At 47.5% G+C, this 19,299-nt stretch overlaps 1 protein-coding gene across 1 annotated transcript in view; it reads right to left on the bottom strand.

Annotated features, from left to right (window-relative positions):
- Positions 1-19,299, bottom strand: part of NCK2 (NCK adaptor protein 2) — a 138,806-nt gene that overhangs the window by 2,683 nt on the left and 116,824 nt on the right. Inside the window, exon 5 of the mRNA XM_055121777.1 lies at positions 13,899-14,632. Coding sequence (XP_054977752.1) covers positions 13,899-14,632 — 734 coding nt within the window. The remainder of the gene's footprint in view (positions 1-13,898; positions 14,633-19,299) is intronic.

The following is a 19,299-nucleotide window of genomic DNA, read 5'->3' as shown; positions in this document are numbered from 1 at the left end:
CCAGTGAAGTGTGTGCACTTCATGAATGGGCGATGACTTCACTGAAACCAAGGAATATCAGTGACCAGGGGGTGGGGGCGGGGGTGGTGTCTGAAGGAGTTCAACTCAGTGAAGGGCTGCAAGCTTGGCCCCCAGTCACAGCCGGTAACAAAAAGGACCACAACGCAAATGGAGCCAGGACCTCGAGTTTGTGTCTAAGTAGTCTTCTATCTAAAACAGACCCCACACAAACCAACCTTTACGGGGAAAACCCCTTTTTTCTACCCCTACTTCACCCAGGGCTTGATGCCTTAGAAACGACCCACAAAACACAGAGAGGCAGACAAGCTGGGGCCAGGCCTCGGCCTTTGTTTTGTTTTCTGAATCACAGACACCGCAAGGCCAGCATCTGGCAGGGGTGTGGATTGGGGGTGTGGGGGCGGAGAACAGGACACAGAAGTGGCAAACTAATGACTGAGCTGGGTCTCTTAGGAAGAACTCGTCAAGAATGCTTAGTGCCACTCATGATGCTGCCCACGGGCCTTACCAACCAAACCTTGTCCACGCCCCCACAACATTAAATTCGAGGCAACCCCTGACTGCCTACAGCTTACAGAACCATGATGTTCAGAGGCCTGGAGGGGCAGATGGGGGGAATCAGCCTTCGTGGTCTCAGTCTCACCATTCCAAGAGGCTGAGCTCGGGAGGGTCTGGAATGCAGAGCCCAGGCAGGCACCCTGAGACAGGGCCTCAGTTCATGAACAAGGTCTGGCGCATCAGCATGGGTACCAGGCACATGGCTCTTTGTCCTTGTGGACTGGTCAATTGTCGCACAAAGTGTGTGATGTCCCTCCAGAGCAGGCCAGCTTCCCCTCACCCCAGGGACTCCTGAAACAGTACCTCCTTTGGTGCCCTCACTATCCATTTCTGCAAGCATACATACTCAGGAGGGTCAGAACTCTTGTCCAGTATCTCAACCTTTCCTCCACAGTGGCCCCTCTTTGACTTTATTTCCTTCCTGTGGTCACCAGCTGGAAAACACTGCTTTGCATCCAACTTCACTGCCATTGTTCAGCACGAGCCAGAATTTGCTAATTTTATCGACGCTGATCAATTCATAAGGTGGCATCATCATCATTGTGGAGGTAGTGTTTCAGAGTTGGTATATGATAAAACCGATTTTGATTAAGTCAAATGATCAACAAATGGCTTTCTGACGAGAGAAATTTGCTTTTAATCTAAGCTTTGTTTCATATCATGGTGATATCACTGTCACTGTCATCCCATTGTTTATCAATTTGCTCGACTGGGCATCAGTAACGTCTCTATTATTTGACTTATTACTGTTTTTGGCATATCGAATATGCCATGAGTAGCTTGCCAGGCTCTGCTGTGCAGGCAAGATACTCTTGATAGCTTCCTGGGTTCTCCAAGAGGGATGAAGGAATCGAACCCGGTCGGCCTTGTGCAAAGCAAATGCCCTACCTGCTGTGCTATACAGGTGTTTTATATGGGTCACAGCAGCAAAACTGATTCAGCAGAGTAGCTGATTCCCTAACCCGTGAGAAGAAGCCTTAAAGTTAAGGACAGAGAAGGAGCTAAGTTTTTGTGCTGATGAATGCTCTGCATTATCGAAAAAGGCTGGAGTGGACTTCTTTGTCTCAGATCAAACAACGAAAACTGGACTGATCAGCAACGCATGCCAAATCTTGCAATGAGTATAGACCATGGGAAGAAGAAAGTATCTGCTCCAGGAGAGTATCAGCTGGAGAATTCAAAGGCAGGCCAAATGGAAACATGCTCAGGGCCACACACCTGTGATAACAGTGAAGCTAATGTTAAGGAAGTCAGCACGGGGAGGTTCTCCAGTGAGGCCATGTGGAGCAAGTGTGGGTTCTACTTAGGTGGCAGTGAAGGGTGAGTTCACCTTTGTGACCAGGGCTGGACAAGCATTTCCTGCACTGTAGCACTGTCGTCCCGTTGTTCACGATTTGCTCAAGCGGGCACCAGTAACGTCTCCATTGTAAGACTTGTGACTATATATAGACCTCTGACTATATACAATTTGCTATAAACCCAGGGTTGTTTTAATTGTAACTTTTCAATCCTGTAATTTGCACTTAAGTCTTTTTGCCCCTCTAATTCTTTGCACAAATTCATCTTGCTAAGTTTCTTAGAAGGACCAATCCATATTTTTGGCATATTGAATACACCACGGCTAGCTTGCCAGGCTCTGCCACGCGGGCAGGATACTCTCGGTAGCTTGAAGGGCTCTCCGAGAGGGACGAAGGAATCAAACCCAGGTCGGTTGCGTGCAAGGCAAATGCCCTACCCACTGTGCATTTCCTAGAAAACATTTTCTGCCTTATGTGTCACATATACATCTTTTAAAAAAAGTGCTAAGTGTGAAGCTGTAAGACGTGGCCGGGTTATTCGCTAGCCGGGGGGACTATGGCAATCATCTCTTCAATATGGCTTCCACGTCCAGTGACTCTCTAGGGACAACAATCATATATAAGCAAGATGAACCTCTCACCCGGTCCTGTAAATCTGAGTTTGGAACACCACAAACGGTTTTATGAGTAGCAGACATAAGCTCCTCCCTGTCGAGGAGGCTGGACAACCCAAGACCAAGGAGATGCTGACATACTGGGAGCTGGGTGAGGGCCCACTTCTGGTGTACTTGGCCGTCTGATCTCAGAAGGTGAAGGGGTCTCTTATAGGGTGCTGAGAGAGGGCAGGGCACTGTGTTCTGAGAAGGAACAGGACTGCCAATACGTTGACTGATTTCTGGCTTGCTTTACTCCTTGCACGGAGTCTCTGGGGAGTCCCCAGGGCAACTCTGGGTTTCCTCGAGGACCTTACCTCCATGCTGGCACTGACCTCTAATTTCTCTCCAAACTGGGAGTGCTGAAAGGGACTTCTTGGCAAGCTTTATTTCAGTGTTTTGGCAGGTTTTCTTGCATTGCATGTTTTCATCAGAATGTCAGTCTGCAAGCAACTAGCCCACCTTTTCAGGAATGGAAAGTAGTCCTGCAGATACCTGGGCACGTTCTAACTTGCTCAACTGCTGGTTCCTTATTTTACGGGGAAGAAGGACAGTCTGGTTGGTATTACGGGCTCTGGAACTATGAGGTGTGTGTGTAGTGTACTCAGACACTCGCTCCTTCATGTATAAGCTTTGTGACTGTGGTCAATTATTCTAAGTTCTCTGTTTCCAATTTTACCATCATAAAAAAGAGATATTAGCTGGAATTGTAAAGAGGCTGGGAAAGTCTTAAAAAAAAAAAGAAACCCATAGTAACATCATCTAATATTATCCTGGGGGGAGAGATTAAGCAAACTTTCATTTAGTGGTCCTTTTCTGTCAATTTTTTAAAAAAGATTTCTAGAGAAGGAACCATTATGACAAAGATAGTTGAAAATGATCACTCTGAATAGAACTGCGTGCTGAAAGTCAGTAAAGAAACAAATATGATAACCTCTCTATTGGAACCATGAAACCATAATGCCCAAAGTTGGGGAAGAGAGGGGGGAAGGGGAGGGAAATATAAAGGCAGAGAGGGAGGGGAGGGAGGGAGGGAGGAGAGAGAGAGAGAGAGAGAGAGAGAGAGAGAGAGAGAGAGAGAGAGAGTCTGCCATAGAGGCAGGTTGGGGGAGGAGTGGTGGTGGGAGGGAAACTGGCATCATTGATGGTGGACAATGGACACTGGTGGAGGGATGGGTGTTGATCATTATATGACTGAAACCCGATCATGAACAGCTTTTAACTGTGTATCTCACAGTGACACAGTAGAACAAATAAATATATTTCCATTTTTACATTTGATTATTGAAATTTGGTTTCTGTGGTTGCCTGCATGCTCTGTGATTCAGATCTATACATATACACCACTCTACCCCACTGGTGTGCCCGAGGGTCCTGGCCCTGGCTATTACCTCTTGTCTGCCTCTTTTTTACTGTCTGCCTCGATTTCTTTCCTCCTGTGTCCTTCTCTTTCCTTAGTCCAGTTTGACCCAGGAATGCCACCTTTGATCCAATTAAGATCACGGGAGGAAACACACTTTCCAAAATGACAAGTAGGAGTTGCCGGCTTACTGCAGAGGTCTGAGTTTCTAGCACTTGTTTTCATCTCTCTCTCCCGCCAAGCTCTCATCTTTCTGAGAAGGAGTCTCGTTTCTGTTCCACTGGTGTCTAAGCAGGAGGAAAATGCTCAGATGTCTACACTAATACTCAACAGATATCTGCTGAAACAACTAGTGGCTGGACTCTATGCCTGTCAGCTTGGTTGGTCTTGGAGGGCATCTCTCGATGGTGGCAGAAAAAGCTGAATGTCACTGCCATGACAGCCACTGGCAGCTCTTTAAACAGTAACGGGTCAAGCAGGGCGCTGTGCGCACTTTAGGTTTCCTTCTTCACTGGCACCATTCTGTTACTATCCTACTTTCGATTTTTTTTTTCCCTTTTTGCGTCACACCTGGCGTTGCACAGGGGTTACTCCTGGCTCATGCACTCAGGATTACTCCTGGCGGTGCTCAAGGGACCATATGGGATACTGGGAATTGAACCTGGGTTGGCTGCATGCAAGGCAAATTTCCTACCCACTGTGCTATTGTTCCGGCCCTACTATCCTACTTTCTATTGGGATTCACTGTCACTGTCACTGTCATCCCGTTGCTCATCGATTTATTCAAGCGGGCACCAGTGACATCTCTCAATGTGAGACTTATTTGTTACTGTTTTTGGCATATCCAATACACCACGGGTAGCTTGCCGGGCTCTCCGAGAGGGGCAGAGGAATCGAACACAGGTCGGCCACATGAAAGGCGAAGGACCTACCGCTGTGCTATCTCTCCAGCCCCTATTTGGATTATTGTCCAATTTCTCTTTGCTGAGTAGTGAGTAGATCACCCTCAAATTCTGAGGCGATTTTCAACAACAAAGCTGCTAACTGTAGCTTCTGTAACTCAGGACTAGGAGAGTGCCTTCTGCCCTGAATGAGAGCCACTCCCTGTGACTGGCTGACGAGTTGTTTCATCAAGACACTGGCTAAGGCTACACAAATCGTGTGTGCATGGAAGAGTCAGAGAGCAGGAGCTGCATAGGCAGCAGCTGTTCCAGAAGACAGGTGGATGAGCGGGGACTGGTGGTGACCGCCAGCTCCCCCAGAGCAGGTGATGGTGCACAGAGCCACGTGCCAGCCACAAGCCTTTTACAATCCAAGCATACATGATGACTACTAGTAGTCAAGCACATTCCAGCATCAGAAGCGAGTCAGTACACACATAGATCTAGGGCAAAGGGGAAGCAATCAGGATCTGCCCTCTGAGGTGAGGTTGGGGGGTAGAGAAGCTGGGCATCAAAGAATTCGACATGCGCTGTTAAGCCATCACAGGTACCACAAAGGTTAAGCATTCTTACAGCTGGAGGAAAATCCCACTAGACTCAGTTCTGTACTTCCTTTGCGATTTGGAAATATGCCTTCAAATCACTCCCATGCCCTTCACCCCTTCCTTCCCACCGCTGTGTGTCTGTACTGTTTTCTAGCTTCTTGTGCCTTTTTTTCTCCAAACACGAGCCTTACTTGGTATCATTTGTCCTTGCTGAACAAAGTGACCATCTTTCCCATTCTCCTAAGAGGAGCATGTTTCATATTATTTGCTCTATTTCTTGAAGGAACTTTTTTTTTTCCTTTCTCAAAGTTTTGAACTAGAGGCTCTGAGGAATTATTAGTAGAACCCATTCATTCCTCTTTTTAGGAAGTCATTTTCCAAGTATAATCTTAGGACAATGAAAAACCTCTCTCAGGGTTTTTGTGATTATTATTTAGCATATTTTTATTCACAGTTTTAGATTTCTTATTTGAACATAATCCCTCTAATCACAAATGCCTGACTAAGCTTCCTATCTGGGATCAGAGTTGATAGGAAATACATATCTTCATTTATAAGTTTATAATTTGACTTCTTCCATTATTAATTTCTTTAGGTAATTGTTATGGCTCATCTCTTTGCAATTTCTGATAGCAAAGTCTGAGCACTTTCAGAAAAGAAAAACTAAGCAATACTTTCTTGGATATTATTTCTACAATTTCACCTACTTAACCCACTGCTTCAAATACTTGTTCAAAAATACTTTTGCATTTTTATCAAATCACTTCCTTCCTTCCTTCCTTCCTTTCTTCCACCCGGTGATGCTCAGGGGTTACTCCTGGCTCTGCACTCAGGATTATTCCTGGTGGTACTTGGGGGACCATATCGAATGCCAGGGATTGAACGCAGGCCGGCCACATGCAAGGCAAACACCCTACCCACCATGCTATTGCTCTGGCCTCATAATCACCATATTCTTTTTTTTCCTTTTTGGGTTACACCCGGTGATGCACAGGGGTCACTCCTGGCTCTGCACTCAGGAATTACCCCTGGTGGTGCTCAGGGGACCATATTGGATGCTGGGAATTGAACCCGGGTCGGCTGCATGCAAGGCAAATGCCCTACCCATTATGCTGTGGCTCCAGCCCCGAATCACCATATTCTTAAGGATGAAAACTGGATGAACAGTCTTTGAAAGTCTTTTTTTTTCTTTCTTCATGACTGACTGGTTCAATAGGAATGGAATTTTCTTCAGAGCACATGGTTATCAGAAACTTGGTGAAGAGAGGGGCCTGTTCCTAGTTTTCCATTCTTTAGTTTTTGGGTCACACCTGGTGGGACTTGGTATTTACTCCTGGTTCTGCACTCAGAGATCATTCCTTCTGGTATTCAAGGGACCATATGAGGTGGCTGAACCCAGGTCAGCTGCATGCGAGGCAAGAGTACTACCCACTATACTATTTCTCCAGTCCCTCCTTTTTCCTTAATAACATCAACATTTCTACCTATCTAGCAATATTTCTACCTATCTAGTTTCTTTCAATGCTGAAACATATGCCTCAAATCCCACCCCCCCAAACACACACACACACACACACACACACACACACACACACACACACACACACACACACAGAGTTGGACTTGATGGAAATATGGGAATGAAAATGCCCTTACTGTAGGTCTGAAGCTCTGGACAGATTGTGGACACAGTGGTTTTCAAGGAGCAGTACATTCTCTATATCCCAACAGAGAGATCATAATTAGTTAGTTTACTGCTGGCGTTATTACCACCATGTTCTAAGCAACTGACAGCACAGCGGTAGGGCTTTTGCCTTGCCTGTGGCCGACCCGGGTTCGATTCCTCCGTCCCTCTCGGAGAGCCCGGCAAGCTACCGAGAGTATCCCGCCCACACAGCAGAGTCTGGCAAGTTACCTGTGGTGTATTCAATATGCCAAAAACAGTAACAAGTCTCACAATGGAGACGTTACTGGTGCCCGCGTGAGCAAATCGATGAGCAACGGGATGACAGTGACAGTCAAATTATATTCCAGTGATCAATAATTCTCCCTTCAAATCTCAGAAACTCCACCTTTTAGTTTCAGAAGTGTTTTAGATAGCCTGTCCCCAGTGGTTCACAGTAGTCTTTTTTTAGTGAAAATGGACTCCCTGTCTATACCTATACCACCAGCTGTCCACGGATGCAACTTACTTTCTTCCTCTTCTTACTACAGATCATCTTTTCCTCCTCTCTACAATACGCTTGGTCTCACTATCACTATCCTAGAAGTCTATCTCTGAAATATTTCTGCCACAAGTCAATGCCAACCCATCCCATGGAAAGAACAACTATTATTCTTATTTAAAATTTATTTTAAAATAAACTTATAAGCTCAGAAAAATCAACTACAGAACACCCTTTGAGGTCTCATCTACCTGACCTTCAATGCCAGGGAGAATTCTGCCTACTTTTCAAGGTAGCGTGTCCCTGCATTTTTGCCTCCTACCTCTCAAGATGTTGTTCTCAAATCAACACAGTTCTTGTCATTTTTTTTTCCTTTTGTTATGTCATGACTAGTGAGCCTAGGTAGCAGTAATTGGTGTTTAGTAATTCAATAATAATTCACCAGAATGTTGCCACACAACACAAAGCTGTTCAGAAGGGTCATTTCATATGTCACAAGCTGGTGGGTGTCAAACTTGAGCATTAGAATCACTCAAAGAGTTTGTTCAAATGGGGTTGTAGTCTGAATAAGAATCTCTGACCCCAAGGATTCAGATTTAGCTGGTCTGGGTAAAAATCTGGTACATTTCCAGCAAAGTCCATGGCAGTACCAGTGCTGCCGGTGCAGGTTACCACCCTGAGAACTAGTGCCGTGAAGAGGGAGTCTGACTTTACAGGGGTATTCTCTCAGTCTGAGGGTCTCATTGGCTTAGATTTCCAGTGACCATTCACAGTGAGGCATTTCACTAAGGCAAGGCAGAACGCAACAGGACTGGGGATGTGCAGGTCAGTCCCACACAATTCAACCAATACCTGCTACCCACTGACATAATTTAGAATGAAGTGCTCTGTGTTAGAACTCAGGGGTGTGTGTGTGTGTGTGTGTGTGTGTGTGTGTGTGTGTGTGTGTGTGTGTGTGTGTGTGTGTGTGTGTGTGTGTGTGTGTGTGTGTGTGTGTGTGTGTGTGGTGGGAGTGGGGTGCATGATTTTATTACTCTGGGATACTCATGCCCTGCCATACAGAACAAGTTAGAGAACTGCTTATTAATAGTGAGGTGAGAAGTACCCCAGGGCTGCAGCGGAGATGGAAAGGTTATGTACTGACACTCGAGGGTGGGGGCGGCACACTGACACCCACAGTTCGAGAACTTGCCACCACTGCAAATGATAGTGTCTAAATCCATTTGTACAAGTTTCTTATGTGGCTGGACCAGAAAGAAAATACAGGGGTTAAGGCACTTGCCTTGCACACGGTCAGCCTCAGGTCACTCCCCAGCACCATCCAGAGTGTCCCTTGAACAGTAAGCCCTGAGCTCAGTAGGGTACGGCCCAGCGCACCATCTCTGCCCCCAGAAAGAACTTAAAATATTTAAAGTTACATTATAAAAGGCTTTTTTTTTCCACTCTGGAGGAGCCCATCTCTCTTTTGAACACATATTTTTCTCCTTTGAAGATGTTCTCTCTCTCTCTCTCTCTCTCTCTCTCTCTCTCTCTCTCTCACACACACACACACACACACACACACACACACACACATTTCTCAATTTATTTCAATAAAAACTACTTCCCTTCACTAAAAACCAGTTACATTATAACTGGTTTAAAGTAAACCTACACTCCAAACTTTCACTAGGTAATAGGCAAAATGTCTGAGCATTCAAAGCAATACTACTTTTGCAGTAACTGGAAAGCTGTATGAAAAGAGCCGCAGAGTAACCTGCATTTCCCTGTGCTACCTGCTGCCTACAAGTAATCATAGCTCTTTACCCCCCTAGAGAAAAACAGATCAGAAAGCAAATATCGCTAGTTGCTTTCAAACTCTAAGTAGCCAAACAATAAGCAGAAAATAGTTGGGGATTTCTATCCAACAAAAGATAGCAGTTTGACCCAACATTAAACCTTACTACAGTAACAACTTGAACCTTTTAAGCATGCTTACAATTCTTAGAAATGTGTTGCGGAAATGGAGTTTTCCTGAGCGCTGTAAAAGTACATAAAAGCATTAAAAAGGCATAATGTAGCCCAGAAGCCAACATTTTCAAGGAATATGCAACAAAGGCACAGGAACGCTATGGGCAAAACCTAGCCTTTATTTTACAAAGGGATGTGAAAAGACTCAAGGGGATGTGAAAACACACCACTGTTTGCACATCATGGATGGAGAGTAGGGTGATGAAACTACTGGCTTTGATTACTATAACTTGATAGAAAAATAGAAAAGAAAGATGTAGCAAGGATTATGTTGCTAATTCTTTTACTCTTCCTTCTCTACCAAATGAGTTTTTAGATTGAAAAGAAGGAAACGAACTACGAACTATTAGTAAATAATATGTGCACTAAGTGGTCTCTTGGTAAGAGTTTTTCTCCTATGAGAAACAAATGTGTTATATGACCAAAAGTCAGTACCTAAATACTATATGGGACGCACACATGGGGCAAAGTTATCACTAGGGTAGCTGGCTCAAGTTTTATAGAGGGAAATGGATTCCTGGCCCACACAACTGATGTTATATAGCTGGCCACCTTTATGGATTCCCCTCCCCCACTCGAGTCCTTTTCCTACGAAACTTACAACCTGTCACTTTCTGTATAATCTTTTCAAGAAGGGGGAATGCAGCAGTTGAGAAAGTAAAAACTGTTAACTTTTACTACTTACTAAAAATCTAGTTACTGGTTATTCTTAATTATAGTTTTCTAACCATATCTACAGAATGAATGTGGACAACTATATAGAATTTATGAGGAGCCTATAGAAAGACCAGTAGGGAATTCACATCTCTTAGATTTCGTGAGCCATCCATCAGCAGAAAGGAGTATAAAATTAAATGTGGAAATTATAGGCTGGAGTGATAGTATAGCAGGTACTTGAAGCTGTCAACCTGGGTTTGATTCTTGCATGTGGCTGTCCTGGGCGTGATCCAGGGTATCCTGAATGTCTCCTGAGTGTCAGGAGTGATCCTTGAGCACAGAGCCTCATAAGTAAGTCCTGAGCACTGTTGGGTGTGGCCCCCCAAACAAAAAATGTGGAGATTAGGAAATCATATTTTTTTTTGTTTAGGTTTGGGGGCTACACTCAATAGTACTCAAGAATTATTTTTGGTGGGGCTCAGGGGATTGATCCTGGGTCTGTTGAATGCAAGGCAAGTAAGTGCCTTATCTGCTGTACTTTCTGGCTCAGGGGATGGTATTGTTTCTTCTGCAGCAAAAGTCATAGAGAGATGAAGAGAGCAAGTGAGCAAGAAGCTCAAAGCACAAATGCAGGAGAGGGGGGAGTTAAATATGCCTTCCTGTTCATTTTTCCATTCACTGATGGAACAGAGGTGATACACAGACACCTCTGAAATATCTTGCACTTCCCTCACTAGATCTCACAGGACATGGCAAGGTTACTGTTTGTTTCCTGAAATGTACACCTCTTGCTCCAGAAAAGCACAGATTTCCTAGGACTCAGAGCTGGGCATATTTTTATTTTTCAAAGCAGAAAAACAGAAAGTAAACGCAAATTATCATCAAGCATGAGCCTCCTTTATTTCTATTGGAATAATCCCAGATATTTAAAATGATGCCCATTTTGAAGAGACACCCTAAGAAAATGTATTTATAAATCAGGCATCCTGTGGCAACCTCAGTCAAAGGAGAGGCCCAGGCCTAAAGATGGAAAGAAAGAAAAGGAAATTAAACAAGCATGGGCGAGCTTGTTGGCTAACCTCTCTGCCACCCCGGCGAGGGCTGCTAGATGGCTGTCCCCAAGGAGGGCTTAGTAAGCCAAACTCTCATACAACAAAGGCCAAATGACTGGGAAACAGGGTAGAGGAGGAGTGGAAGAAAGAGGAGCGACTTTGGCAGAAGCAGGGAAGGTAGACGGGGGGAAGGGAAAAGCAATGCCTAGCACACATACGTCGGCCTCGTCAACAGCCTCCAGTTCGGAGGCCGACCTGGTCATAAGCAACAGAAGCAGTAACCACAGCCTGGCTCTGCTCTTCGGGAAGAACAACCCCAAGCCACAGAACACCCGCTGCCACAGACAGACTTGCAAGGATCAGGACAAGCCCCACGCACATAGTCAGTCCACAGGCTAGAGAGCAGAGATCAAGACTAAGCCCCTCTCCACCCACACCCCTAGAATCAAAGACACCAGCACACTATTAGCTGTTCTTCAGCTTAAAGGTCTTTTTTCTATTTATTATAGCGTGGGGGGAAGAACTTAATAGGAAGGAAAAAATGGAGCTAGAGTTCTGAGATGGAACCCAGAAAATGCGGTCATGCCTCTCTCTATCTCTCTGAAAAGATCTGGTCCCCCACACTGGCATGCTCACCTATCATAGGGGATAGGTGCTCATCCCATAGAAAAGTCACAGGTCTTTCGAGAGGCCAGCAACTAGACAATGCTTTGCTCATCTACCCTTTGCTCATCTACCCTTTGCAGATCCAATGAACAATGAACAGGGCAGAGCACTCTGTGGCTGCACCCTCCCTTCCTAGGAAATCTTTTCAAGCTCAAAATGTCTCCACCAAGATTACATTTTATGGACTATCTAATTCTCATTAAATATTCTGGACCCATCTATTATACTGAAATGGTTTTCCATTACTTTCTCTGAGATTCTACTTAAAGACTTAAGAGTGTTAAACTTAAGCCTTAAACATAAAGCTATGTCCAAAGCACACACCATATGGAAACCATTTAATATGGTGTCTTGCCAAACATGTTAAAATCTGGTGGCTGGGTAACAGATTCCAGGTGGAGTGAATGAATGCTCAAGGTCAGGCATACTCATGGATGTGGTCAATGGCAGGAACTGCTGCCGAAGCCATGAATGGGTTGAGCTTCTTCACTCTCTCCCCTTCAAGTACACACAGCAGCTGCAGGAGCGAAACCCATGGCTTGGAAACCCTTTCCTATAGCTCCAAGCATGCATTCACTCATCACAGCTCCAAGACTTTTAGAGGGCAGTGAGAGCACTTAATAGTCTCATGGTTTACTGAAGAATATTAAGGTGGATTCAGCTAAAACCAGTGCAAGTTAGTCACAAAGGGCCTAACGGATGCAATTCTCATTTTAGCAGGTAAGACTATGTGGTGCAAGTATTTGCCAAACGCTGATAGCAGCAGCTGAGCACTTCCAAGACGGATGGGTGAAGAGGGTACCTTGAAGATCCCAGCCCAGCTGAGGGGACACAGAGCTGGAATACAGCCCTGGTGTGTCAGAAGCCAGGACTGGATCTACTGCAGGCCAAGTGGCCTCACACCTCGCCTTCATTCACACACACAAACTCATTTCTCTGGAGGACTGTCTTTCTCTTTTATATTTCTTTTTTTGCTTTTTGGGCCACACCCGGCGATGCACAGGGGTTAACTCCTGGCTCTGCACTCAGGAATAACTCCTGGTGGTGCTTGGGGGACCATGTGGGATGCTGGGAATCAAACCCGGGTCGGTAGCGTGCAAGGCAAATGCCCTACCGGCTGTGCTATCGCTCCAGCCCTGTCTCTCTTTTCAACTCCATTCCTAAGAGATCTGAAAGCTCTTAAGAGATGAAAGTGCCACAGGGGGCAGCAGAGATGACCTGAGCATTATCAGTTTAAAGTAAAAAAACAAACCCCAAACAAAAAACCCCAACCAACAAAAACGCCACATGGGAAGCCTGCTGTCCCTCCCCCCTCTGGCCTCAGCCAGGGAGAGGAAACAAGTCAGCTGGTGGGGCAGGTCACTAGCAGGATGGGGGCTGGGGAGAGAAGGCATCTCTGTCTGTAGAATAAAAAGGGGTGACCTGGACAGGGAGGCCAGACAAGCCTTGGCGAGGCGACACATCTCACTCACCTCCGGCACAGAGACATCTCGGGACAGTCAACCAGTCACCCAGGCAAGTCCCTGGCCTCGAAGTCACTGAGTCTACCACAGAGCACTGACCTTGCACAGCATCAGTGCAGGGCCGGGACCCACCACCATGCAGTACAGGCCCCGGATGCTGTCAGCTGACTTGCAGGGTACTGTGCAATCTGAAACGCTAATGGCCTATGAGGGCTGATGACCCAGTGTGATAAGGTCCCTGTGTGCTTTCCTTCTAGCCCCTCCCCTGAAAGCTGGGACCTCACCAGGACTCGGTTTTGCCCAGCGCCCACCCCCCCCCACTACACCCCAAGCACACCCTGAGGACTGTCCATTCCAGCCGCACCTATGCACCTGTGGCACTCCCTGAGGACCCCGTCCCTTTCCTGCAGGTCTGCACGCCCCAGGACTGTTCCCCCACACCTCTGGTCCATATGAGTCCAATACCACCGCCTCGCTCCCCACCCACACCCCCCGCCCAGCCTTGCACTCACCGAGGACTCGCTGTCCCTCACGAGGAAGTCGCCCTCCACGCCACGCTCGTTGAGGGCACACTCAGCCTGGTGGCGTGTCACGGTGCCGTAGTACCACTCGCGGCCCGCGAAGCGCCCGCTGCAGGCGGGTCCCGTGTAGCCGACGCTGACGGGTGGCGCGAGCCCCGGGTGCTGGGCAGGTGCGTCGCTGAGGACCATCACGTAGTTCTTGGGGACCAGGCCCACCTGACCCCGCGCGTTCTTGCACCGCCACCACTCGGGGTCGTTCTCGGGCTTCTCGATCACCTCCATGGTCTCGCCCTTGTCGAAGTTGAGCTCCTCGTCGGTGACGGAGCTGAAGGGGTAGAGTGTCTGCACCAGGTGCAGCGGCCGCGCGCCCTGCCCGTTGCTGAGCGCTGTGGCCTGGCGCAGGCCCGGGCAGCCGGGGGGCTCAGCCGCTGCCTCGTCCGCCTCCTCCAGCACGTAGTTGGAGGGGAACCAGCCCACCTGGCCGTTGCAGCTGCCCCGCCACCAGCCGTCGCTGCACTTCTCCATGACGGTGACGCGCGCGCCCTTGACCAGCGACAGCTCGTCCTCGCGCTCGGCGGCGTAGGCGAACTTGACGAGCGCCGCGATGTTGAGGTCGTAGATGCGGTCGGCGCCGCCGGGGCCGCCGTTGCTGGGGAACTCGGCGTCGGTGCTGGGTGTCGGGGAGGCATCGCGCGCGCTAGTCTTCCTGCGGGTCTTCCCGAGGCCTGCGGGCGACACACAGAGAGATGAGATGGGAGATGCGGCGTGGGAACGGCCTGCCCGTGCCCCGGTGCCTGGTGTTCCCCTCGCGGGCCTGTGACCCCAGCGGAGTTGGGGCAGGTTTCCTTTCAGGACAGGCGCCCCTAAAGCACTTCAGCATCACTGGGAAATACGGGGGCACACGGTGCAGCCGAGCCAGACTATCCTCTGAACTACAGAGCTGAGCAGTGACTGGGCACGTGCACCCTCAAGCCCTTTCCTGTGGGTCTCAAAACGGAGCACCGGCCCTGTCCCCATCACCCTCCCGCCAGACACCACCATGCCCCCCAACAGCCCTGCCCCTGCCCTTGGCACCTTCCTAGGGTTGCCCACAGCTAGGGGGCGGGGGGCTGGGATGAGCAGGCACTGACACCCCTGGTCTTTCTTTCCTCTGAAGAGTCTTCTCAAACTGGCAGACACTTCCAGGACACAGAGTGAGGAAGGAAAGCCTTAGATAAGGTTATTGTAAGGTAGGATCTTACATATATGTGATTCCAAACCCACTAGTGGGTCCAACATCAGTTAAATGTCTTGTGAACACTGTGTGTGTGTGTGTGCATGCGCACGGGCGCACACATGTGTATGTGTATGTGAATGCATGTATTTTCCAGGCATGAAAAAAAATTTCAAAGTGCATCAGATGAAAGTATCATGGCTTCATGAAACATTCCATGCTACGCACGAGGAAACTGCTTGAAAACCTTGAAAAAAAAAATGCTGTCAACTTGATTAATAATCCAGTCCTTTCCGGAGAAACGAGGACCCAGGAGGAAGGCAGGTGGGCCGGTCAGGCCTCTGTTCTCAGCCTCTCCTGAGCAGCTGCCCGCCTGCCAGCTCTGCCTCAGACACAAGCCTGTTAATACAGAGACAGCCATGGCCTACCACCTGAGGCCTCCGCAGTTCTGTCCCCCAGAGTAACACCAGCACGCTGTGAAGTGCTTTATTCCTTAAAGCAGACAGAGTCAAGACCAAGGGGTCCTAAAAATCACTTCTGCTTCCACTCTCTTGCTCAGCAGGTGGACCAGCGGGATAACATGTTGCATTCTCACCACTCGTTTTCGGTTTTTGGGCCTCACCCAGTGATGCTCAGGGGTTATTCCTGGCAGTGCTTGGGGGACCATATAGGATGCTGGGGATGGAATCTGGTGGGCCACATGCAAGGCAAACGGCCTGCCCGTTGTATGATGGCTTCAGCCCCAACCACTCTTGAATACAGACTGGGAGTTTCTTTCTCCAGCCCAAGGGTTCCAGTATGCACAGTCCATCCCCTGAGACCTAGGCCCAGCTCCGCGCCAGCAGCAGAGCGAGGGGTGTGCACACTGAGGGGCGCGCTCAGGGGGAATGCACACCACATGGATTTTTCTGTGATCACAACGATGCTACAAGCTGCTGGCTTCTTCAGCTTTTTTTTCAGTTAATTTTCAATTTAGCCCTATGCAAGGGGCCATAGAAATACAACAGTGGTCTAGGTGCTGGGTTGAGGTAAAAACTTCTATCTCTGAAGAAGCAAATGCTTATATGAGATGTCAAGTACCAGTTTTACCTATGCAATGGGACTGCCCCATGTAGCTTACCAGCTTCCTAATGAGCAAGGCGGAGAGAAAAAAAAGGCAGACCAGAGGCTCTGGTGAGAACCTCAGAGTGTGGTCAGTGATCCACACACCAGGGTCTCGGGCAGAACACCGTGTTTACTGGCAACAAAGCTTTCAAGAAACAACACTTTCAAACAGCCTTTTAATAGACCTTTTCAAACACATGAGAGTAACCACAGCTAATACCTTTTGCTGGGAGAAGTAGTTCCACTAGGACACAAAGGTGTCAGGAGCAGCAGAGGGAGACCACATTAGCTCCTAAGACCCCAGCACATCCTGCCGTGGATGCTTCACAATATAAGTAGTGTACACGAATATGCTACTTTGCTGACACTTTCAAACTCAGAATACTTTGAAATAAGTAGCTTCATTCCTGCACTCCCTCTTTAAGAGCCGGGGAGAGAGGGAGACAAAACAGTCACAGACTCCGTCTATACAGAGGCTATTACCTATCAGGTCTGCAAAGGTCCAGGCGATACCCATACCGGGGCAGTTAGGTCCTTCCCCTCTACGGTGATATAATAAGCCATGGAGATAGCTGGGGGAGCAGGGCGGATCCAGAGCACGGTGGCCACATCTAAGCTGGGTGCGAGCAGCTGAATTACTTCGCCTCTCAGTGTTACTTCCTTACCCAGAAATGTGGACAACAAACATTAGCATTGTAATAGTTAGTTGAGGCTGCCATAATAAAGTACCACACACGGAAGGGCTTCAACAGCACAGGCGGGGAGGTTGGAAGTTCACAATCAGCATGTTGGCAGATTGGAGATTCAGTTCCTTCTGCGGCCCCTCTCCTAGGCTCACAGATGGCTTTCCATCTGTGCTCCTCTGCGTCCTGATTTGCTCCTGGTCCAAGGACATGGGCTCACACTGGATTAGGGCACACCCTAATGGAGGATCTCATGTTTTTAAATCCCCAGCATCACCACAAAAAGCCAAGAGGGTCAGGGTAGAGGGTGAAGGAATTCATTTTTCAACTGTCACCTCTTCAAAGGCAACACACCAAATACAGTCACACTGAGCGACTAGGACTTTGATATGAAGAGTCCTGAGGGATGTAAGTCAGCCCATAAGACGCTGAAATGAGATTACATACATGGAACACAGAAACTACTTTTTGATAACAATTATTACATTTTCTACTTTGAATCACCCCTCCCCCCCGTAAAGGGCCAGAGACATCTCTGACTACTCTACGTCAGGCCCCTGCATTACCAAATGGTCCCTGGTAGAAAGCTTGCTGTTCCGTGTTCTGGCATCAGTCCAGGTGAAAGACAGGAGGCAAGCACTGGGAGCCAGTGGAAATCGAGCTTGCTGAGGTCTACATTAGGAAGACAAGATTTGCCCCTCCCCACTCTGATAGTTCTGTGACAAAGTAGACATCTGCCCATTTCTGTAGATGGGGAAACACGGGTTATACATAGTCTCACCAGTACCCCAACAGAGACAGTCATGCCCTAATGATGACAATTCTGGTAGAGAAGAGAGTGGCACATGGACCATGGTTTCTATGGGAAATGCATTTAGGATGCTAGAATGGGGCATCAGGAGTGTATCTGTGGGGGTGGCGTGCAAGAAAACAGACCCAGGGAACTGCAAGAACACCCCCCTCTCGGCCAAAGTGTCCCCAGAACCCGGGCCAGAGGGGGTCCCCGGCAAGGGTTAAGACTGCATCAGAAGTGGGACATTAATTCTGTTTGGGCACCAACTCGGCCAACTTCCTCACAGCTGGGGGCGTGGTCTCCGGGGCAGTGGTCGCTCACGTGGCTGCAGTTATTTTCCCCCTTCCCAGCACTCTGGACTCACATCTCAATCTCCATTTCCTAAATCTGAGGAGAACATCCTGGCTATCTGAATCACACTAAGCCAAGAGTCCAGTAACCTATTCCAATCTCACCAAAATAACAGTGAACACATGAAACTGAACAAGCCTAACATAAAAGAATACATCCTCTGAACTTCAGTAGAGGCCTTACCTAAGTCACAGAGGAACACCAAAGAGGAAGGTAGTATTCTAGAAGGGGGGAAAGGTGACCACCATTGACCGAGCTCCTCCAGAATCCTTTCTCGAAGTGAGAGGGGGTCAGTGATAGTGAACTGGAGGGTGCCACCTCCACACTACCACAGCAACATGAAGAAACAGTGCAAATCCCCACCACGAGGAGTGGATGAAGAGTCCTGAAGCCTCAACAGGGATGACCCACAAATACAATTTCTCCGATAAAGAATTTAGAGACGAAATACTGAGGATGATCAATGAACTCAAAGAAACAGTGGAATAGACATCAAGTAAATTAAAGGAGGACATGAAAGAAACAGTGGAACGAAAAGCCGAGAAAATACAGGAAGATATGAGAGCAGAAATAAGAAAACTACTAACAGAAGTGTCACTCATAAAGGATTCAGTAGATGAAATAAAAAACTCAGTGGGTACCCAAATAGTAGAATGACTATAGCCAAAGACAAAAATCAGTGAGCTTAAAGGTGAGGTGCAGGAAGCATATAGTGAATGAAATCCAATAGGAAAACACCTCGAAATAGTTCTAGGGTGAGTCAGAGACCTAGCAGATGTACTCCAGAGGAACAACATAAGAATCATTGGACTACCAGAAGGACAGGGAGGCAATCCTAAAGAAAAAACAACAGTTAAAGATATCGTTGTTGAGAAGTTCCTAGAGCTGGAGAATGTAGGCATCCAGATCCAAGGAGCCCAAAGGGTACCAGCTAAAAAAAGACCCTAATAAAAAGACTCCAAGACATATCATAATCAGAATGACTGATACCATGGATAAAGACACAATACTGCAAGCAACAAGGTCAAAGAAGGAAATCACATACAAAGGAGCACCCTTAGATTTACAGCAGACTCATCAGAGGAAACCTTCCAAGCCTGAGGACAAGGGTTGAATATAGTGAAAAAACTTAATGAAATGAACGCCTCACCAAGAATACTTTATCCGCCTAAACTCTCATTCAAATTCAAAGGAACGATACACTACTTCATGGATAAACAACAGTTCAGGAACTTCATAGACTCAAAA

The sequence above is a fragment of the Sorex araneus genome, chromosome X (genome assembly GCF_027595985.1).
Source record: "Sorex araneus isolate mSorAra2 chromosome X, mSorAra2.pri, whole genome shotgun sequence".
In the NCBI taxonomy this organism is placed as follows: Eukaryota; Metazoa; Chordata; class Mammalia; order Eulipotyphla; family Soricidae; genus Sorex; species Sorex araneus.
The sequence above is the reverse complement of the archived record's forward strand: the minus strand, read 5'-3'. Positions and strand labels throughout refer to the sequence as shown.